The sequence below is a fragment of the Macaca mulatta genome, chromosome X (assembly GCF_049350105.2).
Source record: "Macaca mulatta isolate MMU2019108-1 chromosome X, T2T-MMU8v2.0, whole genome shotgun sequence".
NCBI lineage: Eukaryota > Metazoa > Chordata > Mammalia > Primates > Cercopithecidae > Macaca > Macaca mulatta.
Window position 1 is genome coordinate 137,976,291 of NC_133426.1, and position 22,798 is coordinate 137,999,088.

Here is a 22,798-nt window from a genome sequence, read left to right on the forward strand (position 1 = left end):
AATGGGGGACCATGGAGAAAGTAGGGATAGTTAATGGGTACACAAAGTAGTTAAAATAAACAAGATCTAGATTTGGTAACACAACAGGGTGATTATAGTCAAAAATAATTTAATCATACATTTTAAAGTAACTAAAAGAGTATAATTGTCTTTAACACAAAGGGTAAATGCTTGAGGCATGGATACCCCATTTACCATGATGTAATTATTATGCATAGGATGCCTATCTCAAAGTATTTCATGTAACTCATAAATACATACACCTACTATGTATCCACAAAATTAAATTTAAAAAAGATAAAAGAATCCCATGAACTTGTCTATGTCTTAATATCTCCAAGCGTCTTTTGGATTTCACATATAATTTTGTCCTTACAGCACTTACATGCAGTACCTAAAACAGAGATTACTATTCACTATTGCACAAACAGAAATAGGTTTGTAGACTTACTACAGTCATAGGCAAGTCTGTGACAGAGCCACGACTAGAACCTATATCTCCCTACAGGTCATTTACATTTTTATATTGAGGTCATCTGTGATAGAATTGTATTTTTAGATATGTGTCATTAGATGAACACATTTGTTGCAACTCTCTTGTGTCAAAGTCATAAAAAGTTTTGGAAACTAAATCCCATTACTTGGCTTCTGTTTGCTTAGAACATTTATTTTTCGTTGTTTTTAAGTCTTTAAAGTTTCTCCTCTTTCATCTTGAGGAAGTGTTCTACTTTTTCCCTACTGTTTACAATTAATACATCATTATGGGGCTGGAAGTTTCAGGTGAAGTTAACTGCCAAGTCTGCCAACTTCTTAACAATGCCCAATGTGTCATCTTTGGGGGTTTGCAAGAAACAGTTTTTAATTGCTCAACTTTGAGGAGTGCGCTAAAGCTAATCATGCCCCTAGAGCCTGGAGGAATCGCTGAGATACAAAGCTATTAGAAGTGTTCTGTTTGTCTAGGACCAACTAAAAACAAGGCAGGCAGGAAGAACATTATTTCAACTTAAAAGGGCAAATATCATTTTTCAATGTTGAGACAAATTTTCTTAAAAATCTGTTTAAAGGCTGTTATGAGATGTTTGGCTGGTTAGTGCTCTCCAGCACCTCATCTCCCATTTTTTTTCTGCTAACCCATAGATCAGTCCTACCTCATAATTGAAGGGAATGGGAGAAGGCAAAGTTGTCACTTGCTACTTTAGGATTATGAATTTGTGCATAACTCCAGACAAGCACTCAAAGGCTATGACAAGGAATTGTTTAGACCACAGTTAGACTTTTGGAATAAATTGCACACTCTCTGTTTTGCTCACCGTCTAATAATTTTTCAAGAGTGCACCAAAGGCACATTTATTGAAGGAGATCTTCTACTAGTCACAGTCTTTCCAAGCCAATGAAATAGATTCCCAACAGCTGGGTCCCCAACTCCTGCCACTTTCCCTTTGCCCACAGTACTTCCTCCTATTCAGCATCCTAAGGCCTTAATTTGACTGTTAGAATACATCCCTGCACTAAGCTGAAGAATTCATTAGTGTTTCCCTTTTCCTTTTACTCAAATCTGCTCTAGCACCTTTTAGCTAGGTCTTAACACAACTTCCTTAGTTGTCTTTCATATACAAAAAAGATATTTATGATCTACTTTCAATAAAAACAATTTCTCTAGAAGTACGAATGCAATAATTGGAATGGGCCTCAGAGATAGTCTACAAAGCAAAAGAAACTGAAGCCCAAAAATTTGAAGTGACTTTCCCAAAGCCAGACAGTTTGTGAAGAGTTCATGCTCTCCTTACATCCTCTCTTCTGACAAATATGAGAAATGACATATTAGAGATGCATTTAGTGACCATGAGGCTGACTGAAGCTAAACTATTCTCATAGGAACCAATCCTATATCTTAAATATTACTGTGCTATGATTGGCAGTGAAACAATTCTTAGCTAAAGACAGATGTCTTAATGTGGTACCCATATCATGTCACATCGAGTTATCCTAGGACCTGAACAAACTCTTGCTGAGTACAAAATCTGAGAAATTTGTCCTCAAAGCAAGTATCAAGCAAAAGACCATATGTATAATTTCCCAAAATGCACTGGTCTGGAAGTAAGAAAATGAGTTCTCTATCCATCTCTGTTTCTAATTAATTATGTGACATTTGCCCAATTCACTTGATTGCTTTAGGCTTCAGTTTTCTCATCTATAAAAAAGTAGGTATTAATTTACATGAATGCATTGGGAAAAATAAAAATAGCTAACATGCTAATATTTATTGAGATTTACCATGTGCCAGGCACTGTCCTGGGCGTTGTATATGTATTTGCTCATTTCATAAACAAGGAAAATTAGGCCCACATTATTCAGATTACCTTTAAAAAAAAGTCCACAAACTACTAAGTCCCTGAATACACAACCTTAGCCACTACCCCAGACTGCCTCTCCTTACCCTATATTGTGTCTACTGCCACTACCACTAAAAGTGTTAAAAAGGCCAGGCATGGTGGCTCACACTTATAATCTCAGTGCTTTAGGAGGCTAAAGCAGGAGGATCACTTGAGACCAGGAGTTCAAGACCAGCCTGGGTAACACAGTGAGACCCTGTCTCTACAAAAAAAAATAAAAATAAAAATAATTAGCCAGGTGTGGTGGTGCCTGTCTGTAGTCCTAGCTACTTGGGAGGCTAAGGCAGGAGGATCCCTTGAGCCAAGGAGTTTGAAGTTGCAGTGAGCTATGATCATGCCACTGCACACCAGCCTGAGCAACAGAGCAAGACACTATCTCTAAAATTTAAAAAAAAAAAATAGTTGACATTAGAGGTCGAGGGCGGAGCAAGATGGCCGAATAGGAACAGCTCCAGTCTCCAACTCCCAGCGCGAGCGACACAGAAGACCGGTGATTTCTGCATTTTCAACTGAGGTACTGGGTTCATCTCACTGGGGAGTGCCAGACGATCGGGGCTGGTCAGCTGCTGCAGCCCGACCAGTGAGAGCTGAAGCAGGGCGAGGCATTGCCTCACCTGGGAAGCACAAGGGGGAAGGGAATCCCTTTTCCTAGCCAGGGGAACTGAGACACACAACACCTGGAAAATCGGGTAACTCCCACCCCAATACTGCGCTTTAAGCAAACAGGCACACCAGGAGATCATATCCCACACCTGGCCGGGAGGGTCCCACACCCACGGAGCCTCCCTCATTGCTAGCACAGCAGTCTGTGATCTACCGGCAAGGCAGCAGTGAGGCTGGGGGAGGGGCGCCCGCCATTGCTGAGGCTTAAGTAGGTAAACAAAGCTGCTGGGAAGCTCGAACTGGGTGGAGCTCACAGCAGCTCAAGGAAACCTGCCTGTCTCTGTAGACTCCACCTCTGGGGACAGGGCAATAACAAACACAGCCAAAACCTCTGCAGACGCAAACGACTCTGTCTGACAGCTTTGAAGAGAGCAGTGGATCTCCCAACACGGAGGTTGAGATCTGAGAAGGGACAGACTCCCTGCTCAAGTGGGTCCCTGACCCCTGAGTAGCCTAACTGGGAGACATCCCCCACTAGGGGCAGTCTGCACCCCACACCTCACAGGGTGGAGTACACCCCTGAGAGGAAGCTTCCAAAGCAAGAATCAGACAGGTACACTCACTGTTCAGAAATATTCTATCTTCTGCAGCCTCTGCTGCTGATACCCAGGCAAACAGGGTCTGGAGTGGACCTCAAGCAATCTCCAACAGACCTACAGCTGAGGGTCCTGACTGTTAGAAGGAAAACTATCAAACAGGAAGGACACCTACACCAAAACCCCATCAGTACATCACCATCATCAAAGACCAGAGGCAGATAAAACCACAAAGATGGGGAAAAAGCAGGGCAGAAAAGCTGGAAATTCCAAAAATAAGAGCGCATCTCCCCCAGCAAAGGAGCGCAGCTCATCGCCAGCAACGGATCAAAGCTGGACGGAGAATGACTTTGACGAGATGAGAGAAGAAGGCTTCAGTCCATCAAATTTCTCAGAGCTAAAGGAGGAATTACGTACCCAGCACAAAGAAACTAAAAATCTTGGAAAAAAAGTAGAAGAATTGATGGCTAGAGTAATTAATGCAGAGAAGGTCATAAACGAAATGAAAGAGATGAAAACCATGACACGAGAAATACGTGACAAATGCACAAGCTTCAGTAACCGACTCGATCAACTGGAAGAAAGAGTATCTGCGATTGAGGATCAAATGAATGAAATGAAGCGAGAAGAGAAACCAAAAGAAAAAAGAAGAAAAAGAAATGAACAAAGCCTGCAAGAAGTATGGGATTATGTAAAAAGACCAAATCTACGTCTGATTGGGGTGCCTGAAAGTGAGGGGGAAAATGGAACCAAGTTGGAAAACACTCTTCAGGATATCATCCAGGAGAACTTCCCCAACCTAGTAGGGCAGGCCAACATTCAAATCCAGGAAATACAGAGAACGCCACAAAGATACTCCTCGAGAAGAGCAACTCCAAGACACATAATTGCCAGATTCACCAAAGTTGAAATGAAGGAAAAAATCTTAAGGGCAGCCAGAGAGAAAGGTCGGGTTACCCACAAAGGGAAGCCCATCAGACTAACAGCAGATCTCTCAGCAGAAACTCTCCAAGCCAGAAGAGAGTGGGGGCCAATATTCAACATTCTTAAAGAAAAGAATTTTAAACCCAGAATTTCATATCCAGCCAAACTAAGTTTCATAAGTGAAGGAGAAATAAAATCCTTTACAGATAAGCAAATGCTTAGAGATTTTGTCACCACTAGGCCTGCCTTACAAGAGACCCTGAAGGAAGCACTAAACATGGAAAGGAACAACCGGTACCAGCCATTGCAAAAACATGCCAAAATGTAAAGACCATCGAGGCTAGGAAGAAACTGCATCAACTAACGAGCAAAATAACCAGTTAATATCATAATGGCAGGATCAAGTTCACACATAACAATCTTAACCTTAAATGTAAATGGACTAAATGCTCCAATTAAAAGACACAGACTGGCAAACTGGATCAAGAGTCAAGACCCATCAGTCTGCTGTATTCAGGAGACCCATCTCACACGCAGAGACATACATAGGCTCAAAATAAAGGGATGGAGGAAGATTTACCAAGCAAATGGAGAATAAAAAAAAGTGGGGGTTGCAATACTAGTCTCTGATAAAACAGACTTTAAACCATCAAAGATCAAAAGAGACAAAGAAGGCCATTACATAATGGTAAAGGGATCAATTCAACAGGAAGAGCTAACTATCCTAAATATATATGCACCCAATACAGGAGCACCCAGATTCATAAAGCAAGTCCTCAGAGACTTACAAAGAGACTTAGACTCCCATACAATAATAATGGGAGACTTCAACACTCCACTGTCAACATTAGACAGATCAACGAGACAGAAAGTTAACAAGGATATCCAGGAATTGAACTCATCTCTGCAGCAAGCAGACCTAATAGACATCTATAGAACTCTCCACCCCAAATCAACAGAATATACATTCTTCTCAGCACCACATCGTACTTACTCCAAAATCGACCACGTAATTGGAAGTAAAGCACTCCTCAGCAAATGTACAGGAACAGAAATTATAACAAACTGTCTCTCAGACCACAGTGCAATCAAACTAGAACTCAGGACTAAGAAACTCAATCAAAACCACTCAACTACATGGAAACTGAACAACCTGCTCCTGAATGACTACTGGGTACATAACGAAATGAAGGCAGAAATAAAGATATTCTTTGAAACCAATGAGAACAAAGATACAACATACCAGAATCTCTGGGACACATTTAAAGCAGTGTGTAGAGGGAAATTTATAGCACTAAATGCCCACAAGAGAAAGCAGGAAAGATCTAAAATTGACACTCTAACATCACAATTAAAAGAACTAGAGAAGCAAGAGCAAACACATTCGAAAGCTAGCAGAAGGCTAGAAATAACTAAGATCAGAGCAGAACTGAAGGAGATAGAGACACAAAAAACTCTCCAAAAAAATCAATGAATCCAGGAGTTGGTTTTTTGAAAAGATCAACAAAATTGACAGACCACTAGCAAGACTAATAAAGAAGAAAAGAGAGAAGAATCAAATCGACGCAATAAAAAATGATAAAGGGGATATCACCACCGACCCCACAGAAATACAAACTACCATCAGAGAATAGTATAAACACCTGTACGCAAATAAACTGGAAAATCTAGAAGAAATGGATAATTTCCTGGACACTTACACTCTTCCAAGACTAAACCAGGAAGAAGTTGAATCCCTGAATAGACCAATAGCAGGCTCTGAAATTGAGGCAATAATTAATAGCCTACCAACCAAAAAAAGTCCAGGACCAGATAGATTCACAGCTGAATTCTACCAGAGGTACAAGGAGGAGTTGCTACCATTCCTTCTGAAACTATTCCAATCAATAGAAAAAGAGGGAATCCTCCCTAACTCATTTTATGAGGCCAACATCATCCTGATACCAAAGCCTGGCAGAGACACAACAAAGAAAGAGAATTTTAGACCAATATCCCTGATGAACATCGATGCAAAAATCCTCAATAAAATACTGGCAAACCGGATTCAGCAACACATCAAAAAGCTTATCCAACATGATCAAGTGGGCTTCATCCCTGGGATGCAAGGCTGGTTCAACATTCGCAAATCAATAAACATAATCCAGCATATAAACAGAACCAAAGACAAGAACCACATGATTATCTCAATAGATGCAGAAAAGGCTTTTGACAAAATTCAACAGGCCTTCATGCTAAAAACGCTCAATAAATTCGGTATTGATGGAACGTACCTCAAAATAATAACAGCTATTTATGACAAACCCACAGCCAATATCATACTGAATGGGCAAAAACTGGAAAAATTCCCTTTGAAAACTGGCACAAGACAGGGATGCCCTCTCTCACCACTCCTATTCAACATAGTGTTGGAAGTTCTGGCTAGGGCAATTAGGCAAGAGAAAGAAATCAAGGGTATTCAGTTAGGAAAAGAAGAAGTCAAACTGTCCCTGTTTGCAGATGACATGATTGTATATTTAGAAAACCCCATTGTCTCAGCCCAAAATCTCCTTAAGCTGATAAGCAACTTCAGCAAAGTCTCAGGACACAAAATTAATGTGCAAAAATCACAAGCATTCTTATACACCAGTAACACACAAACAGAGAGCCAAATCAGGAATGAACTTCCATTCACAATTGCTTCAAAGAGAATAAAATACCTAGGAATCCAACTTACAAGGGATGTAAAGGACCTCTTCAAGGAGAACTACAAACCACTGCTCAGTGAAATAAAAGAGGACACAAACAAATGGAAGAACATACCATGCTCATGGATAGGAAGAATCAATATCATGAAAATGGCCATACTGCCCAAGGTAATTTATAGATTCAATGCCTTCCCCATTAAGCTACCAATGAGTTTCTTCACAGAATTGGAAAAAACTGCTTTAAAGTTCATATGGAACCAAAAAAGAGCCCGCATCTCCAAGACAATCCTAAGTCAAAAGAACAAAGCTGGAGGCATCACGCTACCTGACTTCAAACTATACTACAAGGCTACAGTAACCAAAACAGCATGGTACTGGTACCAAAACAGAGATATAGACCAATGGAACAGAACAGAGTCCTCAGAAATAATACCACACATCTACAGCCATCTGATCTTTGACAAACCTGAGAGAAACAAGAAATGGGGAAAGGATTCCCTATTTAATAAATGGTGCTGGGAAAATTGGCTAGCCATAAGTAGAAAGCTGAAACTGGATCCTTTCCTTACTCCTTATACAAAAATTAATTCAATATGGATTAGAGACTTAAATGTTAGACCTAATACCATAAACATCCTAGAGGAAAACCTAGGTAGTACCATTCAGGACATAGGCATGGGCAAAGACTTCATGTCTAAAACACCAAAAGCAATGGCAGCAAAAGCCAAAATTGACAAATGGGATCTCATTAAATTAAAGAGCTTCTGCACAGCCAAAGAAACTACCATCAGAGTGAACAGGCAACCTACAGAATGGGAGAAAATTTTTGCAATCTACTCATCTGACAAAGGGCTAATATCCAGAACCTACAAAGAACTCAAACAAATTGACAAGAAAAAAAACAAACAACCCCATCAAAAAGTGGGCAAAGGATATGAACAGACATTTCTCAAAAGAAGACATTCATACAGCCAACAGACACATGAAAAAATGCTCATCATCACTGGCCATCAGAGAAATGCAAATCAAAACCACAATGAGATACCATCTCACACCAGTTAGAATGGCGATCATTAAAAAGTCAGGAAACAACAGGTGCTGGAGAGGATGTGGAGAAATAGGAACACTTTTACACTGTTGGTGGGATTGTAAACTAGTTCAACCATTATGGAAAACAGTATGACGATTCCTCAAGGATCTAGAACTAGATGTACCATATGACCCAGCCATCCCATTACTGGGTCTATACCCAAAGGATTATAAATTATGCTGCTATAAAGACACATGCACACGTATGTTTATTGCAGCACTATTCACAATAGCAAAGACTTGGAATCAACCCAAATGTCCATCAGTGACAGATTGGATTAAGAAAATGTGGCACATATACACCATGGAATACTATGCAGCCATCAAAAAGGATGAGTTTGCGTCCTTTGTAGGGACATGGATGCAGCTGGAAACCATCATTCTTAGCAAACTATCACAAGAACAGAAAACCAAACACCGCATGTTCTCACTCATAGGTGGGAACTGAACAATGAGATCACTCGGAGTCAGGAAGGGGAACATCACACACAGGGGCCTATCATGGGGAGGGGGGAGGGGGGAGGGATTGCATTGGGAGTTATACCTGATGTAAATGATGAGTTGATGGGTGCAGCACACCAACATGGCACAAGTATACATATGTAACAAACCTGCACGTTATGCACATGTACCCTACAACTTAAAGTATAATAATAATAAATAAATTAAAAAAAAAAAGACACATTAGAAAAATGGAAAATCAAAAAGGTCACCTGTGTTCTTAACTCGGTCATGTCCATTTATCTTAAAAAGCCTAGATCTGCATCCATCTATCATCCATTTCATAAAGGTTTTTCTTTAAAATAAATGTTCACTTTATTAATCACTTTTAAATGTTATCAACCTTTTATCTATTTTTCTCAGTATCCTTTATTTCCAAATTTTCTACAATTAGTGAGTGTTATTTTTAATGAAAATGTTATAAGATAAATAAAATTAAGGTTACATGATTTATCCAATATGAATTAAAACATACTACAGATGGTTAAATATAACTGAACATCAAATTAAAATAATTTTAGAATTATAATTTTATGTGAATTAAATGAAAAATAAGATAATTAAACTGAAATATTTCAAAAAAAAATAGTTGAAGAAGTATAAAAACAATTATTTGTGTGCAGATGACTTATGGTATAGTTTAAGAGTCAGGTAATATTGAAACACAAGAGAACAAAAGAATTAAGCTGAGCCTTGAAAGACAGATTGGGTGAGCTTTAGCTTTACAAATTAGTAGAACATTAGAAGCATTGGTGCAAAAGAAACGGGAGTGAGCATGGGGGTACTCATGGAGCAGTGAAGAAACTAACCTGACTCAAGTAGAGAGATTGTATTGAGGAGCCATGGAGACAGGGGTGAACATGGGAATCAATAAAATCCTTTATCACCATATGGTTTGCTTACATAGCACTTATCACAGGTGCATATTTATATTCTTAATTTTTTAATTTTTATGTTAGTACATAGTAGATGCATATATTTATGAGGTATATGAAATACTTTGATATAGGCATGAAATGCATAATAATCACATCATGGGAAATGGGGTATCCATATCCTCAATCATTTATCTTTTGTATTACAAACAATCCAATATATTATTTCAGTTATTTTTAAATGTACAATTAAATTATTTTGATTATAGTGTGCTAGCAAATACTAGGTATTAATAATCACATCATAGAGAATGGCATAGGATATATTCTTGATTGTTAGTTAATATAAATTTCCCCAAAAAACAGTAAGCTTCCTGAAAGTAAGAACCACTTTATTTAGCATAACACTGGAAGTCCTAGCTAGAGCAATCAGACAAGAGAAAGAAATAAAGGGCATTCAAATTTGAAGGGAAGACAAATGGTGTTTTTTTTTCCACCATTGTATCCTCAGTGCCAAACACATTGCCAGACACATTGTAGGTGCTCATTAAATACTTGTTGAATAAATGTATTCATGTGTGAATGAATGAATTTTAAATAATAGATGAGGAATTGTCATGGTTGACCTTACGTGTCAGATGAGGAAATATAGCATTGACAGAGACCGTTTGATTAGGCTGAGGTGGTGGAAGTAGAACTGAAAAGCCAAACATAAAGGCTGTTTTCACATGGGGATCAATAACGCAGGTGCCCTGATTAGGCTGGGGTGGTGGAAGTGGAACTGAAAAACCAAACATAAATGTTGTTTTTACATGGGGATCAATAACACAGGTGCTCTCTGTTGTACACTCTCTATACCAGCTGTCCCCTGATAGACATTTCTCTACCAGTTGCAGGTTCTGTCACAACACCAGTTTCATACAGAAAGAATGTGAAGAAACCGTAGGCCAAAATAAAAAAAGAATTATTTCTTAGTTATCTGGAAAGCCCAGTAGTGTTATACAAAAGTCCCACAGTCTCAAAGGTCTCCTTTCTCTTTTCTTTACTTGTTTTCCCTACTCAAAATGCCACTTTGTGTTTTGTTTTGTTTTTCAAACAGCTCTGGTTTGGCAAAACTTAATTGCCTGTTTGGGATGAGGTCCCTGAAGCTCTCAGAAGATAATTATTTCTTTCTGGTAAAGATCAGAAACTTTGAACTCTACTTGTGAGATAAATAGTCTGGTAGCACTTTGAAACTTCAGCTTATTTAAGTTACTGAGCAGCTCATCAACTTACTTCCTGCATTTGGAATTGAATCTGAAAGAGAATCGGACCCCAGACATCTTGAGTAGGCCAAGTAGGTATAATTTATAGATTTCGTTCAGAGCCAAACATGCTCCCAGAGATAGAGTCCTGCTGACAGCTTCCAGATAAATATATAGATTGATGGAATTGAGCCTAAATAGAGAGAAGAGGAAATATGGTGTAGTTTCTACAAACCAAACTGCTCAATGAAAGGCAAGTTCTGGTCAGTTATATTTTCTAGGTAAATGAGGGGTATCCAGACATTTTTTTGTTTCAACTCCAGTATAATGCTTTTGAAATGCTTGAGTCTATTCTTCAGCCTTAGTGGGCAGGTAGAGTGACTGATATTAGATCTTTTTGCTGATTGAGGGATGCACAGGATCTTGTGGGTATGAAATTATATATTTTTACTACTGAGTACTAAGAAGAGGTTGTGGAGAAAGAGAAGGAAACTGGGTAGGATATGTACAGAGCCCAGGACCTTTCCTAGGCATCATCTAATTTAGTTTAAAGCCCTGGGTACAGAATGTTTTGTTATTGTTTTTCTTTTTTTAAGAAAGTGACAAGTTGGTTTAGTTGGATTCCATTTCACAGAGATAAGATAATACATAGATAAATATTGCCAAGAGGCAATGGATGTCTAAGCTAGAAGGTTGCAAATTGAAATAACCTAAGGGTCTTGATGCAGAGCATTCAAATGACCTCAATCCTCTATATGTCATAACTTTTCTAGGGAAGATTGAATAAGGTTGTATGTGGGTCAAATGCCATTGAAAGAAATGTTAGTCTAAGACATTAAATAATTTAATTAGATATCATTAGCAAGGGCTGCAGATCAAAGGGTTTGTCGATTGAGATTTGACCTAATCTAAAAGAATATTCCTTCTTCAGGGGTTTCTAGGCATTTGTGAGTTTGAGAAGCTGGGAAGGCTTTTGAAATGTTGCCAGGAAATTTGCAGGGAGATCATCACAGTGCTAAACCTGGCAACTCTTGGAGAATTGTTCTTTTGGGCAGCCCATTCTGTTCCATCTACTGATACTTGAGAGGGACCTCCATTGGTGAGTAGGTAACAGAACACGGTTTTCATTTATTTTCTTTTCTCCTTTCCTCCTTTTCTTGCGTCTTTAACCATCTATCTGGGATGGTCAATCTCCAAGAAGACAAGAGCCAACTATTAGTTAAAAGGAAAGTTATGCTATATAAATAAATAATTGCAGGTAACAGGACTAAGATGGGAAACATGCTGGGTTCAGTTTGCCAGGAATTTTTTAATGGTAATTCTAGAATGAGGCAATCAGCACTGTCTTTGGAGGGCAGGGCCTAGACTAAACGAAAAATAGTCCCCTCAATTTAGATGCTGAGTAGCCTTTAAGTCTGAGACGGAAATTGTCATCAATTTTAGTTCTATGGGTCCAAACATGGTACTAATGGGGGCAAGGTCATGTGTTCAACCCCAATCTCTACCAGCAAGTTTAACCCCATTTAAAAAATAAGTCGATCTTACAGCCAGAGACTGATCACCAATTTTTAGGCAAATGGCTCTTCAATTTATTCTACTGGGCTCATGAGGGACTGAGGGATAGACACTTTATAAACCCTCCTTCAATACTGGAAAAACGAAATACATCCTGTGGCTCACTGGGAATGACAGATTCATATAAGGAGGAAAAACATCTATTTTATCAATATTTAATATTCGACAGCAAAAGCAGTGTGTTTTATAGAGTTCTAGGAGCAACAGGTAGTTTTAAATGGCATAATAATCAGTCCTCCACTTCAATGCAAAACCAGTTCACCGTCCCATCTGTGGCCGGCCCATTATCTCATTAAATATTCCACTGCGAATGACCCATATGTAGATAATTGGGAGATAAATATACTCCAAAATATTCCAAAAAAATGTAAGATGTGACTATACTGACTTAAAATAGAACAGGCTTCGGGGCATTGTTTCATGCAGCCATTTGACTCATATACGTGTATGTTCTCACTCTGTAGAGATGATTTTCTCAATTTTCACCTGGAAAGGTAGAGGCAGGCCAAGGCAAAATCTCTATCTTGGGGTGCTATGATAAATGAAGACAGCGGCAGTGTTAGGTTTCTCAAGCTCTGAGGGCACTCCTGTGAAGCCAGGTCACCACCCTCTCCATCCCTTACATTTGTTTCCCTCTTCACAAATAGCAAACACTTTCCTGGATATGTGGATTTACCTTCGTTGTGCACCTAGCCTATCTGATAGGCTGAAAAAAGTAGACAGTGTGACACAGGGATAGCTTACTAGAAGGCCACGACGTGGAAGGGAAACGTTAGGAAATTTTCTTTCTTAAAGACTTTTAAGGGCCAGGAGCGGTGTCTTACGCCTGTAATCCCAGCACTTTGGGAGGCTGAGGCGAGCGGATCACCTATATCGGGAGTTTGAGATCAGCCTGGCCAACATGGTGAAATCCCGTCTCTACTAAAAATACAAAACTTAGCCGGGCATGGTGGTGGGCACCTGTAATCCCAGCTACTTGGGAGGCTGAGGCAGGAGAATCACTGGAACCCAGGAGATGGAGGTTGCAGTGAGCTGAGACGGCGCCACTGCACTCCGGCCTGAGTGACAGACTGAGACTCTGTCTTAAAAAAAAAAAAAGACACTTTTAAGGACAAGTGAGTTTCCCATTTCAGAGATGATTAGGGATACTTCATTTCTTAGGAAACCCCTTCTCTAGCCTACATGTCTCTCCAACAAAGGAGAAAAATGTAACACATTTCAATACTCTGAGGAGTAAGTTCTTTTTTTCTTTATCTGTGGGAAGTCGAGAATCCTAGCTTGTTAAAACTAGAAGGGACCTTAGAGATAATTTAGTTTAACAAGATTAGAAATAAAAATTCAGTAATGGTTGAACTAGTTTACAATCCCACCAACAGTGTAAAAGTGTTCCTATTTCTCCACATCCTCTCCAGCACCTGTTGTTTCCTGACTTTTTAATGATTGCCATTCTAACTGGTGTGAGATGGTATCTCATTGTGGTTTTGATTTGCATTTCTCTGATGGCCAGTGATGTTGAGCATTTTTTCATGTGTCTGTTGGCTGAAAACAGTATGGCGATTCCTCAAGGATCTAGAACTAGATGTACCATATGACCCAGCCATCCCATTACTGGGTATATACCCAAAGGATTATAAATTATGCTGCTATAAAGACACATGCACACGTATGTTTATTGCAGCACTATTCACAATAGCAAAGACTTGGAATCAACCCAAATGTCCATCAGTGACAGATTGGATTAAGAAAATGTGGCACATATACACCATGGAATACTATGCAGCCATAAAAAAGGATGAGTTTGAGTCCTTTGTAGGGACTTGGATGCAGCTGGAATCCATCATTCTTAGCAAACTATCACAAGAACAGAAAACCAAACACCGCATGTTCTCACTCATAGGTGGGAACTGAACAATGAGATCACTCGGACTCAGGAAGGGGAACATCACACACCGGGGCCTATCATGGGGAGAGGGGAGGGGGGAGGGATTGCATTGGGAGTTATACCTGATGTAAATGACGAGTTGATGGGTGCAGCACAGCAACATGGCACAAGTATACATATGTAACAAACCTGCACGTTATGCACATGTACCCTACAACTTAAAGTATAATAATAATAAATAAATTAAAAAAAAAAAAAAAGAAATAAAAATTCAGATAAGTAAGGGGAAGAAACTTGTCTAGAGACATAGCAAGTGAGTAGCAGAAGCTTCAAGGAGGGGATTAGAAAGAAAATGTGAGTTAGTCTCATGGAGAAACACATATACATCAAGGGGTGCTTAGCATACAAACAGTAATGTCAAGGGAAGAGGCAGATGGAAAAAGAGAGGTTACCTTTCAATAAGGAACAGCGAAAGAACTCCATTCACACATTCCTTCAGCAAATAATCATTGAGCTCCTATCTAAGTACTCATCTACATTTTGGGCACACAGCAATGAAGAAAATAGAAAAACCCTGATCTCATTGAGCATACATTCTAGTTGATAGAGACAAGCAATAAACAAAATTAATAGATAAGCCATACAGTACACTAGATGTAGTTCTAAGGAGAAAATAATGCAGGAAAGGGGGATATAAAATTTCAATGGCTAGAAATGAACTACCAGAGGAGGTGACCCAGAAAGGATGTAATACAATTTCAGGGGCTGGAGATGAATTCCTAGACGAGGTGACCCAGGAAGGATACGCTGAAAAGATGCCTTGTGAGTAAAAACCTGAGGGAATTGAGAAGGTGGGCTGTGCAAGGATCTGGGTTTCATAAATATGGAGTAGCAAGTTTTTCACAAATGCAGAACAGCAGGATCAAAGGCTCTGTGAAAGGGATGGGCTTTGAGTATTTGAAGAATGGTGAGGAGGCCAGTGTGACTGGAGCAAAGTGAGCAAGGGAAAGAGTGGTAGGAAGTGCGTTCAGAGAGGAGGTGATTGGGAGGCAAACCATATAGGGCCTCATAGGTCATAGTAAGGAGACTGGTGTTTAGTGAGGTTGAAATGAGAATCTATGGTTAACAATATGATACTGTATACTTATATTTTATTAAAAGAGTAGGTCTTATGTTAAGTGTTCTTATTTCAAAGATAAAAGAGAGAAGGAGGAAACTTTTAGGGATGTTTGTTATATTTACGGCATTATTTATGGTGGCCGTTTCATGAGTATATACTTACCTTCAAACTCAAGATGTATACATAAAATATGTGTACCTTTTCGTATATCAGTCATATTTCAATAAAAATAGAATAAATTTTTTAATTGAAAAGTGACCTGATTTCACTTACAGTTCAACTGAATCATTTGAACTGAATGGGAAGAAGACCAGAAACAGGAAAACCAATGAGGAGGTTACTGGAAAAATCCAGGTGAGTGATGATGATGCCTTGGAATAACGAATGGCAGTGCAAGTGGCAAGAGGAGTAGGTAGATTCTGGATAATAGCTCTGAATGCTTAGGACTTTATATATTCATTTACTATCTGTTGGGTTCTTGTGATCCCCCAGGTACTGTTCTATATTCTAGGAATACACCAGTAAACAGCAGACAAGGGCTCTGTTATTAAATTCACGTTTGAGTGAAAGACAAATAATAAGCAAGGAATCAAATTATTAATATAATTTCAGATATTAGAATGTGTTATAATAAATGAAGCAGGGCTAGGGGAAAGAGATCGGTGAGGATGGGATAAGAGAGCCTTTTCAGTGAGGTTGCATACTCAGACCCTCTCCTTACCACCCACACTTTTAGAAACATCATGTTCAATTTTCATACTCCTGCCTGGGGCTCAACAACAACAGAGTAGAAAATGTAGGAGAAGCTAGAAATGTAACTTCAGCAGGGGATATTAGTAGAGGGTCCTCCCAGACCTTACTACTCCATCCACATAGTATCAGCTCAGGTCAAAGAGCTACCTTGCACCTTCTCTATGTCAGGCACCATGGTAAATTCTGGAAGTATGGAAAAATGAAGGCATGCACAATCTAGGAGTGAGAGACATCCCAAACATAGACAATATTTTAGCTAAGACATGTGTCAGAAGGCACCCTGTTGGTTGAGATTAGTAACTCAAGCTAACTGAGATTCAACCATGTCTATATATCAGATTTATCTTGGAAAATAAAGTGAGAAAGTCAGGAAGATGGCCTACCTTTCCTGTTTTCTTAGTTAGGAAACATTATTCAAGAAGACCTCTGGTGGAGGAGGGCTGGAGAACTTTTCATATAACTATTTTCAAAAAGGTAAGGAACTTTCCATTTTCTTAGGATTGAGGGGGGGATATCTGGCCTAGCCTCTGTCGCCATTATAGATATCTATTCCATTGGTGTCCCATTCTTCTGAAAAGGACAAAGATAATGATCCTGCACACCCTAAATCTTTCCACCTTTCTCACATCCTCCATCTTTATTCTCATTCTTTCAGGTAACATTAAGTAGCCAATTGGCATCCATTTAATGAATAGTGGCAAGAAGGAAAGATGGACATGGACAATGTCACAGCAGTGTTTCAGTTTCTCCTTATTGACATTTCTAACTATCCTCAATGGAGAGACATGTTTTTCACATTGGTGCTGATAATTTACCTCAACACATTGTTGGGGAACAGATTTATGATCTTTCTTATTCACTTTGACCCCAACCTCCACACTCCAATGTACTTCTTCCTTAGTAACCTGTCTTTCTTAGACCTTTGCTATGGAACAGCTTCCATGCCCCAGGCTTTGGTGCATTGTTTCTCTACCCATCCCTACCTCTCTTATCCCCGGTGTCTGACTCAAATGAGTGTCTCCTTGGCTTTGGCGACAGCAGAGTGCCTCCTACTGGCTGCCATGGCCTATGACCGTGTGGTTGCTATCAACAATCCCCTGCGTTATTCAGTGGTTTATGAATGGCCCAGTGTGTGTCTGCTTGGCTGCTACCTCATGGGGGACATCACTTGTGCTCACTGCCATGCTCATCCTATCCCTGAGGCTTCACTTCTGTGGGGCTAATGTCATCAACCATTTTGTCTGTGAGATTCTCTCCCTCATTAAGCTGGTCTGTTCTGATACCAGCTTCAATGAACTTATGATCCTCATCACCAGTGTCTTCACCCTGCTGCTACCATTGGGTTTGTTCTCCTCTCCTATGTACGAATTGCTATGGCTGTCATAAAGATTCACTTAGCCCAGGGCAGGCTCAAGGCCTTTACCACGTGTGGCTCTCACCTGACCGTGGTGACAATCTTCTATGGGGCAGCCATCTCCATGTATATGAAACCTCAGTCCAACTCCTCCCCTGACCAGGACAAGTTTATCTCAGTGTTTTATGGAGCTTTGACACCCATGCTGAACCCCCTGATATATAGCCTGAGAAACAAAGATGTTAAAGGGGCAATAAGGAAAGTTATGTTGAAAAGGACATAAGCCTTCTTTGCTTCTAAATGTCTAAAATAACACATCATCCCCGATGGAGAAAATGGTTTAAAGGATGTAACTTTATCTTTGGAAGTGATTGACATATAAGAAGCTTCAGGAAGTGCTCCCACCCCAAATATTATTCCTACTGAGAGTCGAATTGCCATTAGAGGTATTATTTTTGCTCTTTCTTTACGTAGAATATTGTTAGTGGCTACCCATTAGGTTACTCACCTTCAGGTAAATGAACTTATCAGAGTAAATTTATCACTGACAGAAGAGACCTATACAGCAAGAGAACCTTCTATAACTGTTGACAGCGAGTGAGGCATAACTGAAATTAGAAAATAAGGCAAAGAATGGTATAATAAAAGGCCAGAAGACAAATGTCAGAAACTTTACAACTTTACTGAAGGTAAGCCCTGTTACGTAAGCACAATCTCCTTGTTCCACTTAATCTTGGAATCATGAGAAAAATTATCATAACTATTTCCTACATCTGTGTAGAGTGTTTTATCTTTGCTTTTTGTTTTTCAAAACATCTTTCTAATCTATTAGTCTATTTTATATTCCTAATTTTCCTATGGAGTTGGTAAGAACACCACCACAATTTCCCCCTGTATTAACAATGAGGAAACAGAGTAGACATTGAGACTCATCTAAAGTCATACATAATTGATAGTGGAGTCAAAATTAGAATTTAGATCATATATATGCCACCTCTGAACTTGTAAAACTAAGTCTGTAAAATTATTTGGAATCATAGAATTCTAAATGCAGCTACCATTTATTGAGAACTTATGATATGCTAGGTGTTGAGCGAATCTCTCTATATCTATTATCACATAGAGTTCGCACAGTGGTTCAATGCCATAGCACTATTTTCCATCCATATTTAGAAGTGGGGAAACTGAGTGATTTGCCCATGGCCACAGAACCAGTACTTAAATCTAGGTCTGGTTGATTCCAGATCCCACTTACTATATCTAAAGGCATAAGAAACCCTAGAGATGATTAATGTAGTGATATTTTAATCCACTTTATCATGACATAATTTGTATATAATAAACTTTGTCCAATTACAGTGTGCAATTCTATGAGTTTTGACAGATGCTCACAGAATCACCACAACAATCAAGCTACCTAACAATTTCATTACCTACAGAAGTTTCCTTTTGCCCTTTTGTAACCCATCCCTTCCTCCCTCTACCCCTAATTCCTGGCAACCAGTGATCTGATTTCTTTCACTATACGTTAGTTTTTGTTTTTTTAAATATTGACTATAAATGAAATCATGCAGTCTGTACTCCTTTGTGTCTGGGTTCTCTCACTCAGCCTGCTTTTGAGATTCATCTGTATTGTTGCATGTATCAGTAATTTGTTCCTTTTTATTGCTGAATAATACTTATTTGTACACATTAACCACATCTTAAAAACCCATTTTCTATTGATGGACATAATGCAACGTTTTTCAAATCTTGATTTATATCGTTTTTGGGGACTTAATTGTGGTGCCTGGAGCCTGCTCATGGGGGGTCGTTTCCTGTGAGCTCTTTCATTTGAAAAGGGAATTCTAAAACTAAAAGGAAAGGTTTTGATAAACAATGATCTATTACAGATAACTGATTTTAGATGAGAAATCTGAGCCTCACTGAATGTGGAGTAAATTTCCCAAGATCATGAAACTGTTTGGAAGCAGATCTAGAACGAAGACCCAGATATCCTGTCTTCTGGTCTCACTTTATTTTGGGGCTTTACCACACATGATGAAGTCATCTCCCAAGCAGCCTTTTCTACCTGTTTGTGAAGAACCAGACACAAACAGGTAGCAAAAAATAAAATACACAGTACCTAGCACTGCTGAGCAAACAGATACTCAGTGTGTTCCTCTTACCGTGACTGCTGGGGGCTGATGTGACATTGTATGGTGTTGCAAAGGGAGTACCATGGATACAAGGAGACTGTCTCACATGTTTACTAACTAAATGAAAAATAATTGAAGATGAATAAGCCACTTATCAAAACAGCTTAATTTCAAAACAGCTTAATTTCAAAACAAATGCAAGATTTATTCAAATTGCATACATTTTTAAAGGTACACGGTACTCTTCATCTCTGGAATATGTTTTAATATCAAGAAAGAAAAAAATTCAGAAAAAGGCAAATGAATTCTATCTTTAATTATCCATTTAACAAACATTAGGTTTCTACTTTAAGGCAGGCACTGTGGTAGGTATTAGGGTAAGTCTCATGCTTTGTGCAAAATGTTCCTTACTATCAAGATAAACCTTTCAAGCAAACATTGTGAAATAAACATAAACTGGCACAATCAATGAAATATTAAAAGAATCAAAGAGTGCCTTTGCATAGAGGAAAATTCAGAAATCAGGTGGAATATTAAAAGTATAGGTTTTAATGATTCTGCCTTTGGAGGGAAAAATATTCCACTCTTTAGTATATGTTGGTTTACAGCTTAAAATGAGATGCTCATTTTCAGTAATGGTCTCTCTACTACAAAAGAGTATAGCTACGTCACTAGGTTCTTTCTCCCTTTATTGACTTGTTGGTATGGGCACAGCCTACAGACAGAGTGACATAGTAGAGTCTGGAGATGAAGGCTATGGAATTGATTCTGCTACTAACTAGCTGTGTAACCTTAGTTATATCTCTCTCTGGCCTTCAAACTTGCACATCAATATAACAGGAAGATTGTGTTTAGCTACCTAAGGACCTCTCTAGTTTTAACATTCTGCATCCAGGTGTTATTTTATATAGGGCTTTCTCTTGTTTTCTAAAAAAAATGCAAGCATATCATCAATTTACTCTGCAACTTGCCTTTTCCACTTGACAATATATCATGAACATTCCTCCAGATCAATATATATAGATCTACCTCTCTGACTTTAAATGTTAGCTTTGACTGAAAAAGAAGGCGCCGGGCGCGGTGGCTCAAGCCTGTAATCCCAGCACTTTGGGAGGCCGAGACGGGCGGATCACGAGGTCAGGAGATCGAGACCACCCTGGCTAACACGGTGAAACCCCGTCTCTACTAAAAAAAATACAAAAAACTAGCCGGGCGAGGTGGTGGGCACCTGTAGTCCCAGCTACTAGGGAGGCTGAGGCAGGAGAATGGCGTGAACCCGGGAGGCGGAGCTTGCAGTGAGCTGAGATCCGGTCACCACACTCCAGCCTGGGCGACAGAGCAAGACTCCGTCTCAAAAAAAAAAAAAAAGAAAAAAGAAAAAAAAGAAAAAGAAGGCAAACACGGCAGCTAGTTAACACAGCTCTGGCCCTTCCAGCATTAACATTCAGTTTCTAAGCACTAACTCTAGAGGCTATCTAATTTTACACTGATATTAATTTATTTTAAAGATAAAAATGAACTCTGTGAGGGTGTTGTGAAATGAAATCGATGCTGGGCTTTTGAAAACTCCTGAGATTGAGTAGTGCTTCTCTGCCTGATCAATCACAAGGATCCCATGAACCCTTCCACTGGACTCCTCCCTACTCCCCATCCCCAATGGCTGAGTAGTGAAGCTTACCTTGCTTCACCCTGGAAAGTAAGATGGAAAGACTGTGTTGAAACTAAGGTGGTTCTGTCAAAAGTTGAGAAGAAAGTTTACAAACTGAAAAGCAGGCTCCAAACGATCATTTCCATTGAAATACTCATGGAGATTTCAGAAAAAGATACAGTGCCCCATTCATAGGATTTGGGTTTTCAGTCGAAGAGAGGCAGTGGAGTATAACTATTTAGAGCACAGGCCCTGGGACCAAGCTGGTTAGATTCAGTCCTTCCTTCTGCCACTTCTTCACTCAAGTTACCCTCTGCTTTGGTCTCTTCTCCTGTAAAGTGTCGCACTCAGATTTTGATCAGGCAAACAGAAACTACTCTATAGTTATTTCAGGAAGGCATTTAACACAGAGAATTAAGGGCCTACAAAGCCTTTGGAAGGGCTATGAGAGAAAAGGTAGGGGAACTGCCAGCAAAATGAGACAGTTGTTGGAATTGCAGGAATCATGGGAAATTTTAGAGATTGTTAGGAAACTGCTGCTAATGACGTCACTGAAGCAGATGTTTCACAGGAGAATGCTCAGAAGTCACTTAAATCTTTTCTGATCAAGCACACACACCTAAACAAGATGTCAGGAAGAGCAACGATGGTGTCTACTTCCTTTCTGCTTGCCAAGTTTCCTGCAGGTGCCTCTCATGGGCAGAATCCAAAACTGAACTTTACTGACAAACGAGTGTGGGAAATGTACTTCCAAACTTAACAATACAGGTGAGAGCTGGAAAAAGCAGGGATAGTGTTGAATGTGACTTCATAGGTTGGTTATAAGAATATATATGATTCAATTTATGTAAAATGAAGCACTTAGAACAATGTCTGCCTATAGCTAGAGTTCAATAAATGTTAGCTGTCACGATGGTGTCCAGATTATCTGCACCTAAGATGCCAGGAATTGAAGTGCCTACTTGCTTTCTAAATAGTGCATCCTGAGGCTGCTCCTTCAATTGTCCATTCAAGCATTCATACATATAGCATCCATTGAACACATCTTTATCAACTGCCTACCAGATAGTGGGTACCATGCTCATCACTAGGGATGCAGTGGTGAAGGAAGCATACTTGTTCCCTTCCCTCAAGGAGTTCACCTCAAAAGTAGAGAGGCAGACATGTACACAGGCAACACTATTTTGTAAAGCTATATCTTCCTAATTCTTATGTTGGTAAAGAGCTTTACAAACTTTACAGTTTATTTTATTCTTGAACACATATTACCTCCTATCATCCTCAAAATAATTTAATGAGATAAGCAGAGCAAAAATTGCTATAAATATTATTAACTGTCATTTACAGATGACAAAATATTTAGAGAGGCAATAATGTTATCAAGATCAACAGTTAGTAACAGGATTGGGGTGGGAATAC

At 39.3% G+C, this 22,798-nt stretch overlaps 1 protein-coding gene across 1 annotated transcript; it reads left to right on the forward strand.

Annotated features, from left to right (window-relative positions):
- The first annotated feature begins 16,949 nt into the window (after window positions 1–16,949).
- On the forward strand, window positions 16,950–17,876 carry OR13H1 (olfactory receptor family 13 subfamily H member 1). Its single transcript, XM_015128179.2, is given in 3 exon segments — window positions 16,950–17,354; window positions 17,356–17,575; window positions 17,578–17,876. Coding segments are annotated over 3 exon segments (924 nt in total).
- The last annotated feature ends 4,922 nt before the right edge of the window (window positions 17,877–22,798 follow it).